This window comes from Cervus canadensis, chromosome 15 (genome assembly GCF_019320065.1).
Source record: "Cervus canadensis isolate Bull #8, Minnesota chromosome 15, ASM1932006v1, whole genome shotgun sequence".
NCBI lineage: Eukaryota > Metazoa > Chordata > Mammalia > Artiodactyla > Cervidae > Cervus > Cervus canadensis.
This window is the reverse complement of record NC_057400.1, coordinates 32,650,736-32,672,745: the sequence shown is the minus strand read 5'-3', so window position 1 is coordinate 32,672,745 and position 22,010 is coordinate 32,650,736. Positions and strand designations below refer to the sequence as shown.

At 35.1% G+C, this 22,010-nt stretch overlaps 1 protein-coding gene across 2 annotated transcripts in view; it reads left to right on the top strand.

Annotated features, from left to right (window-relative positions):
• ARL5A (ADP ribosylation factor like GTPase 5A) overlaps positions 1 to 21,192 on the top strand; it is a 28,101-nt gene extending 6,909 nt beyond the window's left edge. The window contains exons 2-6 of one of the 2 annotated variants that reach the window (XM_043487712.1): positions 3,803 to 3,863; positions 4,996 to 5,143; positions 6,855 to 6,938; positions 11,635 to 11,786; positions 14,724 to 21,192. In XM_043487712.1, coding sequence (XP_043343647.1) covers positions 3,803 to 3,863; positions 4,996 to 5,143; positions 6,855 to 6,938; positions 11,635 to 11,786; positions 14,724 to 14,772 — 494 coding nt within the window. In that variant the 3' untranslated portion in view covers positions 14,773 to 21,192. The remainder of the gene's footprint in view (positions 1 to 3,802; positions 3,864 to 4,995; positions 5,144 to 6,854; positions 6,939 to 11,634; positions 11,787 to 14,723) is intronic. The other variant, XM_043487713.1, reaches the window with a different exon arrangement.
• The last annotated feature ends 818 nt before the right edge of the window (positions 21,193 to 22,010 follow it).

Below are 22,010 nucleotides of genomic sequence, written 5' to 3'. Positions count from 1 at the left end.
AGGCCACTTTAAAAACAAAGCCAGGTAGGATTTTCTGCTAAAAGCAGTTACCCTAGGAGGCCAGATAATTATCTACTGATAAGTCCTACTGTTACTCAAAATACCTTTAACTCCTTTTAGAATTTTTTTAGAGGCACATTTTAAAATCATATCATTTAGGGACCACACCTCAGTTAATAATGAAAAGGTAACACTCATCTTAACTGCCTTTTACCTTATGACTGAGATGATACCATGTGACTCCCCTCCCCTTTTAAAATCAAATTCATCTTCAGGGGTTAAACGGCGACCATTGGGAGTGTTCAAAACAGCGTATCTCAGGCTCTGAAAGCAATTGCAAGAGAAAATTGCAAAATATTTTGAAAAATGGCAGCATGGTTAGAATAAGTGTTTAACCACCTTTAGGGACTAAGGACCTTGCCAGAGATAGTGCTATTGTATTTGTGATCTCTCTGTGTAAGATATATACACACACACATTTTTTAGTTACTGTGTAGTTATGTATCATAGATCCTTGCCTAAATTTGTATTGGTTTTGCCCCTATTAACTTAGTACCATTTTTAGAGGACCATTTCTCTCATTGGTCAGGGTAATTGTATTTTCTTCCTGAGTACTGGCAAGTCTGTCTACATTTAGTCCTGCAGCTAATACAAAGAGGTTGACAAAATAACATTCCTGAAACTTAAAAATAAGCTGTTTTATGAATTATATTATTAAAAACTGGTATTCTATTCAAGTGGGAAACTAAAAACTCATCTAAGTCAGAGGTCAGAAAAGAGCCCAATGTGAATTCTGCTTGTATTAAAATGTTTATAATTGCCAGTATTACTAGAATGGAAAAAGATATCTGTCGTCAAAAGGGGAGTGCTCAATTTGAGGACATAGAAAAATATAGAGTCAGGGAAAATTGCCATGCCATTTAAAAAACTTCCCAGGTATAAAGATCGCCTCCTCCAAGGATTCAGTAATCTGGCCCTGTTGAGGTGTGACCTTCCTGTGAAGATGGATTTGCCACTGCCTTTTTAACATTCCCTTTGAGGAAGCCAGTGTTCCCCAAGCAATCTTCTGATTTTAATCCAGTCACCCTGTACTTTTCCTTAGGAAGAAATGCACTTGTCAGGTAGTTCTCATTTTCTCACTTCGTTCACCCTAGTCATCTCTAAAGAGATAGACTAGGCCCTGCATTTTTAAAATGACTTTTAAGAACCTTTGTTGGGAGAGCATGGTCACGTCACTTTAGGGTGCTAGTGGTTCTAAGCTGCCTGCTCTTCAAAGTTATGAGTGACTGGACAAAACTGATTTTATTCAAACTTTCTGGGACTTTCCTGGTGGTGCAGTGGTTAAGACTCTGCACTTCCACTGCAGGGGGTGCAAGTTTAGTCCCTGATTGGTGAACAAAGACCCCACATGCTGCGCAACCTAAAAAAGAAAGCACTGGCCTGCTAAAGCATATTATTTAAAACAGTTTTTTTTTTTTCTGTTTACTTGATCTTCATATTTTTGTGTAACAGGAAGTACCTATATAGCATTAGGAATTCCTCTTAATGGTAAATGTCATGTTTGGAAAACATCTACCACCTGACTGCAAAAGCTTTTTCTTGAAGAGCTCCTTTATCCTTAACATTTCTTATTTATAGAATGAATATTAATTCAGCATTTATTATACCAGAAAAGTTGCAGTTACTAGAAAGTACCCTTGAAGGGTGCCTCATTAAACTGAGATGATTAGTGTTCGTGTAAATCATTATAAGGGCTCTGTTAGAGGTGTGGCAGAAGAGCAGGAGAAAATGATTTTTCTTGGGAAGCTATACCTTAAAGATTAGTAGGAATTCTTGAAGTGGAGAATTGGAGAAGATAATTCCAGCACAGGCAAACACTATGAGTAGAGGTAAAGAAATGCTTGCTGTGGACGTAGTTGGCAGCTTGTGTAGGAAGAACAATTTGAACTCCAGCTTAGATGCCTGGTGGTCATGGTGAGGGATAAAGCTGAAGCCTACTCATTTGGGACTGGCTTTATATACAAGGCTTAGAACTTGTACTTTGTTTTCCTGTCAAAGTGGAGAGCCATCATTTAAATAAGAGAGTAGCATTACCAGCTTTATAGTGTAGAAAAATTACTCAAGAAACAACAGGAAGATGGATTGGAGATAGTCCCGTTAAGTACAGTAAGAGATGAGGAGGACTGCAGCTGGGACAGTGGGGAGGAGGTAGGTTCAGAATATATTTTTGAGGGAGAATAGAACCTAGTGACAGATGTTGCTGTTGAGGGACTCCAAAGGCATCTGAAATAATGGTAATACCGGTAAGCAAGTAAAGTAAGATAGAATCAGGAAAAGGTTTGAAAATTGGGTTTGGGGATGTGTTGAGGGACACTGTATCTATCCACTAAGATTGGAGCGTGGGAAAGATTTGGGAACATGGATTAGGAACTGTCTTTCTTGGTAGTGGGCACTGCCCAAGTTCTGTCTTAGTTATATAACCCTGAAAGATGGTATTGTCCCTCCCTGTTTTACAGTGAGGAAACGTAGGGTTAGAGGAATAAGTCATTTGCTCAGCGTCACACAACCACATGTGTTTTCCCATCTTGTTTCTGTTATCTGTTGCTGTGTAACAAGCCAATTCTTCTAAATTTGATGACTAAAGGAATTATTTATTACTATCTCTCATGGCCCTATGAGCTCAGCTGGGAAGTTCTGGCTTGGGGCTCATTTGATTACAGCTGGAAGGAGCTAGAACTGGAGTCATCTCCGGCCCCACCTGGCTGCATATCCACGGTGGCTTCTTTGTGTCTGGCATCTCAGCTGGAATGGTTAGAACAGTAAGGGCAACTGTGCATCTCCCTGGCTTCCTCACTCATGTGCACGGCAATCTTGGAGTAGTTGGACTTGCTACCTAGTATCTGGCTTACTCCAGGGGGAGTTGTCCAAGAACTGGGCAGCAACTGCAAGGTGTGAGATGATCCAGGTGTGGAAGTCACACAGTCACTTCTGCATTTTGTTGGTTAAACACAAGTCTTAGGACCAACCAGGATTTAAGGGGGCATGAATATCCAGAGACCATCTTTGGAGATTAGCTTCCTCCATGCACTGCTGTCTTTGGGAGTCATTTTTAGACTGGATGGCAATAGATGGGCCCCAAGATACCTTGCTAAAATGTGAAAGGAGTGCAAGAAGACAGCCTGAGTGTTTGAAGGAGGACCCAAGGAAAAGGAGTTGGTGGAAAAAATAAATCAAGAGACAGAGGAAGAAAAAGTTGGAAAAAGTGATCTGTAGAAGCCAAGGGGGCAGGGAGTCACTGCCACCATAGCCATAGGTCCTTAAATTTGGTTAGAAGGACCCTATGGTTCACACATGCTCAGATACTTAGAGATGCCTGCAGACAGCAGCTTTAAAAGGCTGCCCTTTTTCTCCCTGCCATTCACCCAGCTCACCTGTTCATACCCCATTAATGCCTTAAATTCACATTTAGAACTTAAGTAACTTGGTCCAGTGTGAAACATTAATACGTTAAGTCTTACATAAATTATTGTGCTTGCATTTGGGATAGTTGACTGAGAGTCGGCTTCCAAGGAGTGGAAAGAATGTAGTACTTCTGGCTTCTTAGACGGGTGAAACTTCTCTGTAGATGAGGGGTTAGACCAATAGCATAATTCTCCTCTTGCTGTGATGTTCTTTTGTGTTACAAGCAGGAATAAAATGCCATACACTGAATTATACCATGGCTGAAAAGAGTAGATGAAATGTGAAAATTTTTAATTTTTGATTAATAAATCACTGGGGGTTTTTTTGTTTGTTTTTTCAGAGCACAAAGTTATCATTGTTGGGCTGGATAATGCAGGAAAAACTACCATCCTTTACCAGTTGTAAGTACTAACTACCTAAAAAATTGTATCTTTTTGTTTTTAGTTACTTTCTCTGCCTGAGTGATACTTAATTAGCAAAAGCAGTAAAAAATTTTATGGAATCCACATTACTCTGTAAGAAGGCAGGTTGGCCGTGAACCAGGAACCCAATTTAAGCAACTGCTTCTAGAGAGCTAGAACTTTATAGGACATTGAGTGTTGTTCATTTGTTTTGCTTGTAGAGAGGAGACAAATATTTGTTTCTGTAGTTTCTTGGAATGAAACTACAAAGTGTTCCAGTTAGTCCACTACCTAGTTCCACCTCTGTTTGAACTCTTCATTCACTCTTTTTTTTTTTTTGAAGTTTCAAAGAGCTTTATTGTTTTTATACAACACGTGATAGTGATGTATTTCAAATTTTACCAAAGAGTGCATCTTAAAATTAGGGATGGTTCATATCTGTGATTCCAGGAATATAGTAGTTTTTTCAACATAGAGAGTCCAGTATGTGTATTTGTTAGTATTCTTCTGAACATAATTTATGTGTGGTGTTGTGATTCTTCTGAACATAATTTATGTGTGGTGGTGGTGGTGGTGTTTAGTTGCTAAGTCATGTCCGACTCTTTTGTGACCCAGTGGATGGTAGTCTGCCAGGCTCCTCTGTTCATGGGATTTCTCAGGTGAGAATTCTGGAGAGTTCTTCTCCAGAGAATCTTCCCAACTCAGGGATCAAGCCTACGTCTCCTGCATTGGCAGGCGGATTCTTTACCATTGATCCACCTGGGAAATCCTACACGTATGTGTAATATATAGTATCCTGTTTTTATTTATTTATTTTTTAATTTGGAGTACAGTTGCTTTACACTGGTATGTCAGTTTCTGCTCTGCAGCAAAGTGAATCAGCCACACATACATATATATCTCCTGTTTTTGGATTTCTTTACCATTTAGGTCACTGCAGAGCACCAACTAGAGTTCCCTGTGCTGTATATACAGTAGTGAACCTTTTGTTCACTCTTAATAAACCTAGTGGAAAAGGGACATTTGGGTATAAAATATAAAAGGAGGTTATGCTGATTTCTCCCTTAGTTGAAAAATATTCAAACAATCTAGTTTCTTTGCTAACTGTGATATATTTGAACTTTTTCCCCAGTTCTATGAATGAAGTTGTACATACGTCCCCAACAATAGGAAGTAATGTAGAAGAGATAGTGATTAATAATACACGTTTTCTAATGTGGGACATTGGTGGCCAAGAATCTCTTCGTTCTTCCTGGAACACTTATTATACTAACACAGAGGTATGTTTCTTAATATACTAAGTCATTTGTGAATATAATACTTGGGAAACTCTTTCTAGATATGAACTCTTAAAGTTATCTTTTTGAAATATCACAGTATGTTAATATAAGTAGACTTTAAACATAATGGAATCTTTAGTTCCCTCTTTCAGGGTCATTGTTCTGTACATCCATTCTCACTGAACCTGTGTAAGAAGAATTGTCGATTGATTAGTCTGATTTTATACTGATCCCAGAGCTTGTTGTAAATAATTGTTTTTCTAAAGAACTCCATTTCAGTTTGTAACTTCATTTCTTTTGTACTATTTACTTGTGTCTGCATAGAGGAAATCCAAGTTAAATGAGAGGATTTTGGTGGTTTGAATCCTTGTTCAAAATTTTACTATGTATTTTCTTTTATGCAATGCAATTGCACATTTTTATTATAAAAGTTTAGATGTAGTCATATGTTTTGTTTACATATTATTTGCCAAGAGGAAATTCTGACATTTGAGAGCTTCACTGTATAGACCTTGTAAGATTAAAGGCTGTGACATTTGTTTTTGTAGTGCTGGTTATAAGTTAATAAGTCTCCAACTGTATATATGGATGAATATGATATCACTGAGGCACTATTAAATGTCTCTTATGACCTGATTCCCTAACACTCTGTTAAGAATTTGATCATGTCCTTTGGAGAAGGAGGAGTATATATATGATTAGTATTTCCATATAAAATGCTGCATGTATTACAAATTCATGCCAACATCTTGAAAATCAATAGCTTTGTTAAAAGGTTTAGAGTAGGACATGTTTTAGAGCAATATAACCAGATATCAGTAAAGTCTCAATGAGAGAAGAGGTCAAGTAGCAGTTCTCTTATCCATCTGCATTGTGGTTGATGAAATCTGGAGAATAGAAAAGATCCTGAAAATGAAGTGGTTTATCTGAAAATGAAAAGCTAATTCTAAACAATATATAGTGCATACTAATACTAGGCAGTCAGAATTACCTTGGGCATAACCAGTGCCATCGTAAAGTGACTTTACCTGCTCCTGTTTCCCTGGTGCCTTTTGGTGCTCACGGAGTTGAAGGAGCGGCATTGTAGCTCAGTCCCGCACGCCTCCTTTATGAGTCTCTGCATCTTCTGATGCCGGTCTTATCATCAGTTCAGGAAGGAGTCGTGCTTGCAGTAGCAGGGGCCACTTATATAAGAAGAGGGCATGGTTCTTTCAATTTGTTGATTTTTTTTCTTTTTTAATTAGCTTAACTCTCATATTACTTTATTCTCATACACCTGCCCTTTTAGATTTTTAAATTGACATTAATAAATAGTATCTGTCTAGAAGTAACTTAAATTTAGGACCATAATATATTTTTGTCTTACGGACTTACAGTGAAAATAGAATTAAGATATTAGATATTAATTAAGATATTAATTTAGAAAATAAACATGTTATATTTTGCTTAGTTTACTAGCAGAATATTCTAATAGAATGATGACATCATATTGCCTTTTATTTTCTCTTAAAAATTAGTAAATATGTTTGAATTAAAGATTAGACCTTTAGGCTTCACAATGTATAGTGGGTATCTCTGGTTTTCAGTAATACTGTACCATAAAGTTCTAATTTCTTGATAGTTGTTAGACTGTAAATCAAATAAATACTTGATAAATTTTACAGATAGCAAATTATGTAATCACTAATGACTTTTTTTGTAATTATTTTAGTTTGTAATAGTTGTTGTGGACAGTACAGACAGAGAAAGGATTTCTGTAACTAGAGAAGAACTCTATAAAATGTTAGCCCATGAGGTAAGTAGGATTCTGGCATTAGATGTGTGTTGGGAGAATATTTCTATCACATTTTTACTTTCTATTTTCTCATGGGGATACTGTTTCAGATTTTTGGAAAAAATAATTTATCTGCTGAGTTTGTAATTTTGACACTTTCCAATTTTCAAGTGTATCTGGAAGCAGTAGAAAGATTGTGGAGTCGGTTTTAGATTTTTAACTCCATTTATCTTAGATAAATTTGGTTTAGAAGTTTTCCCTGACAAAAAGATCTAAAATGGCTTTCATTTTTCATTTGAAATAGATTAATCATACAGAAGATTATCATTAAGGCTTTACAGCGTCTTATTTCTAAGACACACAGCAAGTTCTGATTATAACTCAGTTATCTGACTAATACTTAAATTTGTTGTCCTTTAGTCTCTGATATTTTCCCCTCAACTAAACAAAACTATACAACTAGCCACATTTTCTTAGTTCTTGAGAAATATAACTGTTAACATAATTTGAGAATTAAGTGGACTGAATAATATAGTCAGTAATGATAATAGTAACTATAAAATCATATATTATTTGTAATAGAGTTGTACCTCTGTGTTAGCAGAGGTTTGGTTCTAGGATGCCCGTAGGTGCCAAAATCCAAAGATGTTCAAGTTCCTTGTATAAAATGGTCCAGTATTTGCATATAACCTATGCATATCCTCCTGTATACTTTAAGTCATCTGTAGATGGCTTATAATATCTAGTACAGTGTAAATGCTATGAAAATATGCAGCAAATCCAAGTTTTGCTTTTTGAACTTTCTGGAATTTTTTTCCTGAGTATCTTCAACTTGAGGTTCATTGAATCTGTGACTGCAGAACCCATGGATAAGGAAGGCCAACTGTAGTGGCGTCTGATTATTTTTGCTTGCCTTTTATCACAGATGTTACTTTTTCAACTTGAAGGTGGAAATAGAATAGTAAATACTTAAATGTATTGTATAATCTTTATTTGAGTGGAATTTTAATAAAACTTAAGGAAACTGGGATATCTTTGTAATAAAGTTTTATAGTTTAATATTGATTCAATGGTTTGCTTTTGTGATTTTCATTAAGAATTTTGGTATGTTTCACATGTAAGGAAACTTGGTGAGGTAGTTATGTAAATTGAAGTTCCTGTTTTGCTTGTGGTGGTCATACCCACCAAGATGCTATTTTGAACTGATTCTAGCAGTTGTTAAATCCTTTGGAATTAAAAAAAAAAAAACTCATCTTTCCTTTGTACATGTATTTAACAATTTTCAGTTCTAGTTTGAGAAAGAGTAAACAATAAAAGAAGCACGGGCTAAGGATTTTTAAAATTTCCCCTTTGCATTTTACAACAATGCATCATTCTTCAGTTTTTACCAAAGAGTTGTTCTATTGTTTTATGAAGACTTTAGAAAAAGAAAAGTGAAACGCAAAATGTATTTGTCTCTTGACTATATTTTTTACTCTGTTAACAGGTAGCCTTCCTATTTGATTCTTACTCCAATTGGCCAATATGTAGGGCATCAGTATTATAAAAAGTCCAGAGAGTAGGGCTCTAACTCACCGAGTCGTTGGATTTTATGAGTTGAGTCATTAACTTGCATAGATCAGTTAACCTCATCTTTTATGGATTAGCACACTGAGGCTCAGTAGTTTATGTGACTTGATGAGCTTTTGAATTTAAGCATTCACATCATTCAGGCTCTTCGCTAGGAAAAATAGTAAAAGCCAGAAATAGAGCCTAGCTGGAAAGTGAAAGGAGAAGGGATGAGATTACCAGAAAAGAAGGGAATTACAGGTGAAATTGGAAGTTGGAGTTAAGTTACTTAATAGGGTCAGGAAGAGCCAATAGGCAGCGTTCTGGGGAGGAGTTTCCAGCTCAAGGATGAGAATTTGTGAGTGAAAAACAAATTTCAACATGGGTTAGTCAAGTGCTTCATGCATACCACAATAAACAACAGTCTTCTTATCATCACTAGTAATGATTCTGTGTATTATGAAATACAGAACTACTGCATTTAAATACATTTCTGAAAGCTTCATCTTAAATGAAGCGCAAAAACGTTGAAACTCATGAATTTTTTAAAAAATTCCAAAGACAAAAGAATAGATGAATTTTATTCAGAATGACTCAACTTCTAGTAATTATCTTTACAAATGGAGTTTGAGAAACAAATTGACAACTATATATGGCATATAGACAGTGCTGATAAGTAAGTATATCTTGTGTGTGCTACTGTTCATTTCCTTGACCAAACTAAAAACTGTTTTTAGACTTTTAAGAACAGAAGTCTGTGGTATGGAGCAGAACTTTTTCAAAGTGTTTAAAATGGGTGATGTACAAATGATCACCACTCTTTACCTTGTACTTTGACCTCTTGTTAAGTTAACAGCCTTAATCCAGTGTATCTCTTTTCTACTATTAGCATAATGAATACTTTGTTGTGAGGTTATTTTAATAAAAAGTAAAGAAAGACTTGATTTTCCTCTTTTTCTAAATAATTAAATGTAGATAACATAGCTTTGAAAAAAAATCAAGAACCTTACATAAAATTTGAGCCTTTAATATCTAGAAAAATTACATTTGATATGGGTTTTTTTCCTTTTTTTTTTTTTAGACATTGCAGTACCTGGCTCTGTTTCTTAGGTTTTCCAATTTTCAGTCTAAGGGCTTCTCCAAATAATTTTGTTACTAAAAGTGATGAATATAGGTTACTTATAAATAGTATAAACTATGTGTCCTAACTTGTGCCAAATATTTCTGTTGTCAAATATTTCTAAGGTTTGTTCCTTGAACATGCCAGCATTACCTGGCATGACCTATGTAAAGATTTCAACACACACTGGCAAGAAGAGATAGTGAAACCTAAATGATAAGAAGATAGGAATTAAATCCCATGGAAAGTCCATCTACTCAATGATTCAGCCGTATATCAACTATTGATAACTGTTCCATTTTCCAATTAGGATAAGAGAAAAAAAATTCATATACTTGATAATGCATATGAGCACTAGTGATAGGTCATCTCTTCAACTTTTTGCCTTATATAAATAGACAGGTGATCTGAACTATAGGTGAAACAAATTGAATTGGAACTCTCTTGGGGAAGGGGTAGTATTTTATTTTATTTTTATTTGAAGGATAATTGCTTTATAATATTGTGTCGGTTTCTGCCATATATCAGCATGAATCACAGAGGTATACATATGTTCCCTCCCTTTTGAACCTCCCACCCCATCCCACCTTTCTAGGTTGTCACAGAGCATGGGTTTGAGCTCCCTGAGTCTCACAGCAATGAATAGGAACTCTTAGAACTTAATGTTTTCAGAGCAGTGGTCCCTGACGTTTTTAGCACCAGGGACTAATTTTGTGGAAGACGATTTTTCCACAGTCCCGTGGAGGGGGAAAGAGACGATTTCCTGATGACTGAAGCACAGTACATTTATTGTGCACTTTTATTTCTATTATTATTACATCAGCTCTATCTCAGACCATCAGGCGTTAGATTCCGGAGGTTTGGGACCCTCGTTCTAGAGTATCCCTTCTCTGACTGAGTTATTCGGGTAACTCTGTCCTTCTCTGTAGAACTGTAACGCCGTCCTGCAGAGGGCACTCTAACCAAGTCAGTCTCCGAAGTTTATGTAAAGCATACAGCAGAAGTCCTTTTAACCAAGTAAGAAATTTACTACTTCTGTTGTTTATTTACTTCAGAAAGAATGAAAAGCCATCGAGACTGTCTTCTAGCAAGAGTAAATAATGTGGAACAGTGTCTGTTTAAACCTACTGAAGATTCTTGCTTCAAACACACATACACATGATTGAAACCAAAATTTTCTCACTGAGATCCCTGAAAAGAAGATGGCATTCCACAGAGCTGGGAACACCTGCAGACATAGCACCAAAACCTTAGTTTTCTCTGTATCTCTTAAAATATATAGGCAGAGTTTTATGAGAGTTCAGTCCACTAGTTAAGTGGATCCATCATGGTTTCTTAACCCAGTATTCACGAATGGACTTTAGGATATCTATGAACACCCTAAAATTGTACAAAAACTTTTTTGGGCATATATACATATGTCCATTTTTATGAGGGAGACGTCCATAACTCTCCTTAGGTTTACCAAGAAAGCTCTACCTAAAGTATAGGTTGGGCAAGAATTTTTAAAAGCTCTTAAGTGCCACGCTAAAGAGTAATTGTTTAGTTATTGTTTAGTTGCTAAGTCACATCTGACTCTTTACAACCCCATGGACTTAGCTCACTAGTCTCTCCTCTGTCCATGGGATTTCCCAGGCAAGAATACTGAAGTAGGTTACCATTTCCTCCTCCAGGGGACCGTCCTGACCCAGGGATCAAAACTCTGTCTCCTGCATTGGCAGGTAGATTCTTTACCATTGAGCTACTTGGGAATCCTGGAGGAATGGTTAGACATGTACCAAATAGGAAGATGTGACTGTTAAATAGAGCACGTGGGACCATAAAAATGTAATCTCGGACTGTAAGAAATACGTAAATACATGCAGGTATAGATTGATTAAATGTGTTCCGTTCCATTTGATGTTTACTTTCCATCATAAGAGCTATGAGATACTTTTATGTAAAGTAGTTGAGAAAATTTAGGTTACACAGATTATCAAATATAATCTGTTAAGATGGAAAGTGTTGGAAAAAATGAACTGACCTTTACAGTTTTGTTTGCTTTTGTAGGACCTAAGGAAAGCTGGATTGCTGATTTTTGCTAACAAACAAGATGTTAAAGGATGCATGACTGTAGCAGAAATCTCCCAGTTTTTGAAACTAACTTCTATTAAAGATCACCAGTGGCACATCCAGGCATGTTGTGCTCTTACTGGCGAGGGGTAAGATGTCGTCTTCATGAATAACATATATTTAGCTTTAAAACATGTATTTCTTTCTTTCTTTTTTTTTTTTAAATAAAAAGTTTTATTGGAGAAAAATAGAACCACCACGTACACAGGGAAAGGAGCACAAAAATTCAGCTGATACAGAACTGAAAGTCACAACTACCCAATGTTGTTTGCGATTACTTTTCAATTTCTTAAATGGCTTCCCTCAATCTTTTAAATAGCCTTGCCAATTTTCAGCTGAAATAGAATCAAGTTTTCAAAAAATTAAGAGCCTCAGCGAAGGGATCAGCTTTTAAGATAACAAAGGTGACACCAATGGGTTGCCATTTCCTTCTCCATAAAACATGTATTTCTTTTTAAAATCAAATATTTAAGGTTACCATGTACAGAACTTTGTGAGGGAGAGATGTAAGACACAGTCCATGCAAGTCAGGAAATCGTTTCTGCACTGTCGGTGAGGCTTACATTCTAAGAAAGGAACTGGCACTTGCTGATATGTCCTTTGCCTTACGTGCTTTCTACAGAGCGTATCATTTGTTCCTAACAGTCATGTAGTTATTTTAAATTCATGTTTTATGCATTAAAAAGATGAAATAGATTTGCATGAGGGACTAGTTTGCAGATATGCTGTCAGTGTTGCCAAAAGGGAGTTCCTGCACTTCAAAAAATAGGAGTTAGAATTAGAATGTGACAGGAGGGCCCTTGGCCCTGGAGGGAAGGGTGGTGCCTGCAGCAGAATTTTGCCCTTGTCTGATGCCCAGGGGTGAAAGGGTTTCAAGCAGGCAGAGCTTGTCAGCCTTGTTATAGGTAAGATATAGAACATATAATATATGAGGCATAGCTAGATAGTGTCAATAATTCAGTATTTGGTTTACCCTTCTCTGTGACGTTAAAAGGAAGGAAATTTCTGCCACTGCAGGTAAATTCATATCTATGCCTCAAGCTTCTGCCCTTTTCTAGCCCCTGAAGAACCCCACCCCCAAATTTAAGAACTAAATTGGAGATGAAGCCAAATCTTAGTGAAATAGAAGGCAGTGTTACCTGATAACAGACATTTGGAGGAGCATAGTTATTAGAACCTCAAAACAGCAAATCTGCTCATTAAAAAAAAAATCAGACAATACTATCCACATGCTCGTTTGAGTAAAAATATCTTCTACACAGTTCTTTGTCAAATAGCTTATATACATATACACATATAGGATACGTGTATAGATATCGGTATATCTTTATTTGTATTATCTTTATCAAAAGTCTTAAAGCGAAAGCACTGATTGTAATACTACATCTGACAACAAAGATAAGTGATCTAGGACTGATAGAAGATTTAACTTATATACTTTGAGTAGTTGTGTGGAAAATACATCATTAGTTAGGATACATATGAATTCTGGCAGTTTTAATGTGTTAAGAACGTTACTTATTAATTTTTGTGGCAAAATATATATACTATAAAACTGGTCATTTAACCATTTCTAAGCGTACAATACATGGGCATTAAGTACATTCACAGTGTGATACAGCCATCACCACCCTCTATTTTGAGTTCTGGCTGTTTTATTTTTAAAGGGGGACATCAGCGGATGATGCCATCTTTTCAGTTTTGGGTTTATGTGGCCTTCCATTTACAGGAGTTAGCAAATGGAAATGTTTGGTTTAGGGGAAATGTTGTTTCCTGTGTAATCTGACCACCTTAGTCTTGGTTTTAGTATTGGTGACATTTTGACTGCCACCTCTGTCATTTGCTCAGCGCTGTAAGGTCAGGCTCCCTCTGCAATATGGGAAGGGTTCTGGTCCTGGTGCTGTGAAGATTAGATACTGGATATTAAGTGCTTAGTGCAGTTTCTAGTTTGCTCTTAAGTAACTCCTGTACCTTTAACAGTGGAGAATTAATTAATTTACTCATCTTGTTATTGTATCATTTGCTATGAGTAGCTTAAAGGTAACGAATTAACAGGAAAAAAGTATGGGCGTATATCGAAACAATCGTTTATTTACTTCATTGCCCTCTTTTCCTTCTATTTCTGTTGTCTTTACATTTTTAGACTTAGGCACAAAAATCTGAGTCCTGGCTTTTTAAATATTAATGTGGTAGCATTGTTTCTCATATTTGTAAAACCTCCTCATAGATATTGATTGATGCTTCATTAACAGTCCTTCATTTTGTATATTTCCCTCTTGCTAAATAAACATTTAGATTCTTTTTTTTTTTTTTAAACATTTAGATTCTTTTACCACAATAAATATGTCTTTCTATATTTTAGTATGCTCAATTACCCATTGTTCAATGATAACTGGTGTTAGTAATATGAGATTTTATTTCCTTCAGATTTTTTTATTGCATAGATGTCACAAATACTATGTGCATACTTTGTTTTAATAGCTACTATATATTAAATATCCTGCCATTTCTTCTTCATTTATATTGTGAGCATTTTGTCATATTTAAAACAATCTTTGAAAGGAATTTTTTAATACATCATCATATGAATGTTCCATAATTTGCTAAATTTTTTCTCTATTGCCAAACATCTAGATTTTAGTATTTCATAGTAAAAATGCTTTCATGAACAGTAATAATACATAAACATGTCTTTATCTTTTTTAGGATATATTTCTAAAAGTAGAAAAAAGGGTAGAGTGTTGGTATTTTAAGCATTTTTGGTACTTCTTACTAAATTACTTTCTATGAGCATTCACTATGTAATTTTTGAGCTTTTATGTATCAGGCAGTATTCTATGCACTAGAGACATAACAGAACCAAAAATGTACGGTTGTACTGTATGAAAGGATAGCACCTACACTGAATATTACTGATTTTTTCTAATCTTTGTTGTTTATATAGATAAAAAATGGTATCTTCTTTTAGTTTGCTCTTCATAGCTTTTTATTTGAGAATTTGATCAAGATATTTTATTTTTTTATAGGTTATGCCAAGGACTTGAATGGATGATGTCACGACTTAAGATTAGATGATCTCTACTGACCTCTTCTCATAGACTTTGTGTAAATGAAGTGCTGGACTTTACCTGAAAGCTGCAAAAATTAATGGTTTAGATATATTTATAATAAACTGATTTAAACATTTAAACTTTTTCTATAAGAAGAAAAATTAAGACCACTTATTTGAAAACACAGATGAAGTTTCACCTTTCAATCTGCTTTCTCTTTAGTTCCTTCCAAAGCAAGGTCTTAAAGCTGTGATTGACATTTTTCTCATAATGAATCCTCTCAGGACACTGTGTAGCCTGTGGTAAGTACAAAGGGAGAGGAAGACATTTTTAACTTTCAGAGCTTTATTATCAGTATAACCCTCCCTTGTTGAATGTCGTTCTCTTCCTGTTCCATTAAGTCAAAATACAAATCAGCACAGATACTCAGTTTCCAATATTTTAAAATGTAATTATGAAAAGTATTTTACATAAGGTTGTGTATGTATTGTGTATATACCTCAAGTTCGAGTTAATGGCTTTGAATCATGTTCTTAAAGAAAAGCAAATAACACAGAAACTAATATCCTTAGTTACAGATATAACGGGATGAGTACTGGCATTGATGGTGAGTGCCATCTCGTACTTCCCCTATGTTCTCTGTATCATACTAACCTACCCCCAAATCATTGAGCCGCTCTTTTAAAAAAAAAGAAAGGACAGAGCTTCACATTGTGTCCCTGATTTTTTACTGAGCAAATCACATACATGGAAAGCTGTAATCTGGCTGAGTGGAGTGTCTGTCATATTCTCGACTTAGTATTACTAGTGGACAGAATAGCACACTGAGCAGTGATCAGATTGCTCCCTTTATTGGACCTTATGCCATCTAAATTTACTGAGTGAATTGTTAATCCATTAATTGGCCAATCATTAATTGTGATTAAAATTATAAAGTGATTTTTTTTTTCAGCATTAATTGGAAACTGTTGTGTGATATATGTCTACCAAGAGAAGTATCACGCCATAAACATTGTCAAATAATTTAGCTACAGTCTTCTTAGATAACAAATTATATGTCAAGCATTTAAAGTGAATTTGAGATGAAAGGTGAAGCGTATTTTCTAAGCAGTGAAGATAATTTGAAAATTCCTGATTTCTTAGGAGTTGAAGTAGGTTGAGGTTTTATTTGTGTCTAAGTTTTCTTTTATCATCTTTATACCATGTGAATGTATTGTTTGACAGTTACAAAATACGAATTTTTTTTAATGCTTTAAGAATTTGGTTTAAAAATTTATCAACATAATGTATTTTATTAAGAAGTAACTTAGCCCCCAAACTTTATATGTTTACTTGGGTATTTCTTTTTTCTCCACCTGAAAATCTAAGATATTTCTGTTGTAACTGTAAGCAAACTTATCCTAAATGTGTTAAAACATATTCTTGGGTACTATGTTGGTGTATCTTTCATGCCCTGAAAATCTGATGACTAGTGCAAAACTGGCGTGTTTTAGAATGTTCAAGGGAAAAAAATTACTTTTAATCCCAGCCTTTTAAATTTCAAAGATTTTGATGAGAAATAGTACATACTATAATTACTGACAAAACTCGGAAAGTTCCTTTCTATAAAATATAAAATACTCATTATATAAATCCAAGTCAGGCATGGGAGATCAGTGTTTAAAATTATATTTTGTTTTATATTTATATTATGTTCAAAATGCAAATATAACACTTTAATATTTGTCAACTTCCTTTTAAAAAGTAAATCCTAAATTACTAACTTTAGTTGTTCATATATCCTCACACTTTGAAATCACTATAAGGAATTGCTTGTATATTAAAAACCCAGATCTATTTTGTAGATGTTGCAGTGTCATCAGAAACAAATACTCTGTAAAGTAACCCAGCAAATCCACACCTTTTATCCTTTTTGCCTTTCAGTTTGAGTAATTATAATTTATTTCCTTGGATTGCCGCCACATCAGTTCAACTGTATACCCGCACAGTCCGTCCCTTGTCTTCAAGGTGTTGGCCAAAATTTAATCTTAATTGGATGTTTAAAGCGCGTCTTACCTTGTCACAATTGGTGTAGTGATTGACATGGCATCGTCTAGAATGCATGTACTCATACCACATTGATAAAACATGCTTTTTTGGTTATATCCTACCCTCTAGGCCAAGCATTAGAAATAAGATGGGTACCTTTATTGTTGTTGTTTCAGTCACTAAGTTGTATCTGACACTTTTGTGACCCCATGTACTGTAGGGTACCTTTATCCTTGTGCATAAAACCAGAATTACAGCAGAAAAATTTTTTTAATTTGTAATGTGAAAATACATCAAAATCATTTTAACAGTATTACTTCCAAATAACATGGAGCACCTCATGAATAGTCATGTTGGCAATTTATATGTAGTTTTTAAGTGGAATTAAGCAAAGGGCATTGTTTTTGGTTTTTTAATATACTATGTTTGGATTAAACAAACATCTTATTTAGGGTTATCATGCTCAACTTTGGAAAGAACAAAGCTCCATACCTCTGTTCATGTGACTGGATTTAAATATCCTATGTTTGATACTAATTTTGAAAATCCTGTAACTTCTCTCAATACCGTGATAAAAGGAACCATATTGCTAAATGCATTTAAATATGTTTAATTTTGTCATGTAGCATTTAGAAAGTATATCTTACACATTCTGATGAGGATCCTTGTTTGAAATTTTCCAGTTCTGTCTTCTTTGGCCCTCATGGATGGGCAAAGAATACATTGAAGGCTGGTGGTTTGGGGTGCAGAGGAAAGTGGGTAGGGAATATGACATTTTGCCTTAAGAATAAAAAAGTGCTTCACCTGCTGTCTGGCATTTTTAATGCAGGTAGTTAAAGTGATTTAGAAGCACGGCATGGAATAGAAAAGAGTTTCTGTTTTCTGGTCTTGAAGAAGTGCCTAGTAGGTAGTGACAGTGGGATCAGAGAAGTGCAGGGCACCGAGCAAAGGCAGGAAGTCCCTGAGACATTCTTGTCTCTCTTGTCTGAGTGTATAGTACTAAGATGCCTAGAAATGGGATTCTGCTGTCCCATCTCTTAGGCACTTTACATTTCTTGCTGTGACTACAGCAACTACATACAGTACAGACAACCTCAAATTTTGTCCATATTAGTGTAAATAGAAAAACTGTAGACAACTTTCTGGTTTTCTCTGCAGGCCTTTTCGGGAATTTATCTGTCATGTTCTACTTTGTATATAGGGGACAGCAGCACACCCCAGACTATCAGTGCACTCTGGGGTTATCTTCTCTCAATTGCCCAGTTGTATCCTGAAATGAATCCATCTTTCAAGGCCGGGTTTTGCATGACTTAACTTTGAACCCTGCCACTGTCCAAGTATAATCTGGAACTTCTTGCTTCAGGATTGGCTTTCCCATAGCTCAGCATCCCCTGCACTCCTTTCCCCATCAACGAAGATATGTTCTCTTGGTCCTGGAGATATTCTCAACTTTACCTCTATCCATTATTCTCCAAACTGCTAGCCTCTAAGTTGGTTCTCTGGTCCTGTGCTATCCTCCACTGGCTTGATTCATTGATTGGCACTTTGCTTATTAGAGAGTATTGTCAGAGTTGTTGAGTACATCACAAACTGGCTTGCTGTGTGCACAGCACATAAATGCCTGCAGTCCTTTAAATTATACTGTATTTAGCATTTTAATGCTTCTTAATTTTAGCTTCTCACACTGAAAAGTAGATTCAGAAAGATAAGTACCTAGACTGCCAGCTCCTTGAGCTGCTAGTTAGATGTGAAAGGGATTAAGTTACACGTGTATTCTCTTCCCATTCCAAAAATGAGGTATATGTTGAATAATGTCCATACAAAGAGTATGAAGAGAAAGACGACAAACCAAATCATATATGTAGTGCTTAACCTGAAGCCATCCCCACATCCTTAAAATCATAAACCACATCCATTTCTCCCCCTCACGTTTACTTAAAGAACAGAGGTAAATATTAACTGTCTAAAGGAATTAGCAATGAGACACTTATCCTTACAAACTAAACCTGTTGAAATGAACTTTAAAAAACATCAGAATTATCAGCCATCATGTTATGACACTGTAGATGCAGATTTAATATAGAAAATAATTTTTTTAAAGTTCTGCTTATATAAAAACAATACTTCTATATCATGCTCCCACAAAGAATGTGTGGTATTTAAGACCGGCGCGGTGGAGTAAAGGAAAGAGTTTTAAAACTTCGGATGCTAAAGAGTGACTGCTTCTATTAAACCCTAAAATTGTGTATGGAATTATGAAGAAATTGTAATAGGATACAGTTGGGTTAATTATGCAATATATCTTATCAATTGTCTAGCCCTTGTGTATTGTTCTAAAAACTAAAGTTTGAATCTTTATGGTCTTGCCTGCTAGATATTATGTTCTTTGGTAGAGAATTCCCATAGTCTGTACTCAACAAGTGCCTAAAATTGATTTGTGTTGATTTTTAAGTCCATCTAATAAATTATATGTGTTTTCTATGGTATTACATGTGCTTGGCTTACTGATGATACAGCCTTGAGGGTTTTTAAGTCATAATTTTTGCTTTGAATAAAAAGCCTTGAAAATGCAAATACCCACCCTAACCTTGAATAAACCGTAGGTTAAGGAAGCGCGAGCAGAACCATTTTTCCTCTTTACAAGTACAAATATCCCGACTCTGGTGTTCGTTAATGCCGAAACTAGAAAAAACTCTGTTGCTGTTTTTTAAAATAGTTTTCACACACAGAAAATTATATTGTGTGTTTTAAAACCTTAGTAAAAGTTTGTTGCCTGTGTAAGAGTAGCCTCTTAATTCTCCTCATACTTAGTGGTTAGTAATTTTGTCGTATCATTTAGATCTTGCACCATTTCATGTGCATGCATGCCAGAATCCTTCCTCTTTAGATTCTTCTTGAAAAATAAAATATTTGATAGGATGCTGTTATGTTTCTCATATTCATTCTTCTTTTTTTCTTTTTCTTTCATTTTCTTTCTTTCCTTCTTGCTCCTTCCTTTCTCCCTCCCACCCTTCCTCCTTTTTCCTTCCTCTTTTCCATCTTTCCTTCCTCCCTTCTTCCTTCCTTCCTCTCTCTCTCTCTTTGTTGACTGTGAACTCTAGGGGCAAAGACTTGACTTTTTTCAGTGATTTACAATTATATTTTGTTTCTATTTTAAACAATCTTGCATGAAAAGTGAAAGGTATATATGATTTTAATTATTATATACTATTCTCTTCCCAAACGTCTTACATTTGTGATATAAAGAATTCCTCTAATTATTTTTGCTTGAAATAGTCCTTTAGATTAGAGTAGCTTTTTCTTACTTTATGTCCCTCTATGGTTCCTTAAGAGGAAGTGATACCTGCAGAGCACTTTTAAAGATATTTTTTAGGTTAATGTTCAAGATAACACATTGAAAAGAAAGCTATAATTATGTCCAATGAGGGCTCTTTTGGTTGCTAGAGATGAGGAAAATGTATACTGATTTTAATTTGTGCTTAAAATACATTTTACTAATTAACTATTGATTTTTAAATATGACACATTCTTCTTGTAGATATTAATCTTCCTTACTGTATTTTCCTAGAGAAACCTAAATGAGGATGTGTTCCAACTAGTCTCTGTATATTGGCATATATGCTCTATGTATATTGACATAATTGAAACTGCATTTAATACACCAAATTAGAAATTTTTTGAACATTTTTAGGTTTATTGTATTAAATTTTCTGATATACAAGGTTTTGACTCAAGCTTTGTATGCAAGAAGAGGTGGACATTTTTTCTTACCTCTTTGTCATTTTATTAACTTGTATTTCTCTGTATCCTAGGAAAATTTTACATTCAAGAAATGTTCCAAAAAGTGATGATCTTAGGGCACTCGGGTGCTTTTGTATTTCATCAGTGCTGATATGTTAGTTACGTAGGGAAGTAATGCTTCTGGACCTTCCTGACAAGACAACTTTGTGGGTGACTGGGGGATACTTATGTTGGTGCTCATGTTGGACGTCATGGCTTTGATGTAGGGACTTCTCCATTGGTAAAATAGTGCAGTCAGCTTTTTTGCAGGTGTGTTACTTCATTATACTTGTAACATCATTCTTGTGTCCATAACTGAAATGTCAAGCTGCAGAAATGTAAGGCACTGGGTCGGGTGACCAATTGTAGGACCTTGTTTATAATGAAATAAAGAAATAATGTTAAGGTGTGTCTGAGGGGAAATAACAAATACAATTTTACTGGTGAATTTCCATGTTTAATATGTATATTAACTTTTTTTTTAAAGTTGCATGTAAACCTGGTATAAAGTATTGTCTCTGCTTTATGCTTTGAGTAAAAAGAAAAAAAAAGATGAGTTAAATTGTTACCCTATTATGTACTGTTACAAATACCTTTTCTTTTAGAAAAGGTTAATTATAATTACTATTCACATGTCCAATGTTGTCAGTGTTTTCATTCTGGTTTTTTGTCTTATGTGTGTAGACTTGGTGATGGTAGCTCTGTTAGCTGCCCAGGACTGAGATCACCAGGGCAGTTGAAAAGGTATGACAGTTGTATTCTGCAAATGAAAAAAAAAAAAAGAGGCTTGTCCTAATGTCTAGAATCCTTTTTCTGGAACTTAGTCAATTAATAGCATTCTATCTTTTATTTCTAGCTATTTGTATTGGACATGAATGAATCTGATAAATAGTGACCAGTTTGTGTGATTGATTTGTCTTACCATGTGAGGAAAGTCCAGTCTTTTTGTTTTAACTGAAATTTTTAAAGTGAACATTCATGAGAATGGTTGATAGTAAACAGAAGAAAAAGGAGGCAAAAAGTTATGGATGGCAGGAGCAGCATTCCCACATGCATGTTTATCTGATTATTGGTCTTTCTCCTAGAATATAAGCTCTAGACCACTGTGTTTACCAGTCTATGTCTCTCAGCACTGAACACAGTGCCCTAGTACGTAACAGGTGTCCAATTTATATGTGTTGACAAATCAGTGAACAAACCATTAATATTTTTGTGCTCCCCCATGTATGGATTTTTCTTACTTATGTGATTGTAGCATAGAACTACCTCATTTAATTGTTTCCATTTAATTCTTATCTCAATTTTTATTTAATTCTGCCTTATTTCAAAAGATATTCAAAGTGACTATGTATTTTTCTAACTAGTTCTTCTAGTAGAAATAAGACTTATTTTCTTAAAAATGGCCTAAAAGCATCATGCAGAACAAATAGATATGTACAAATTTTATTTCTTTGA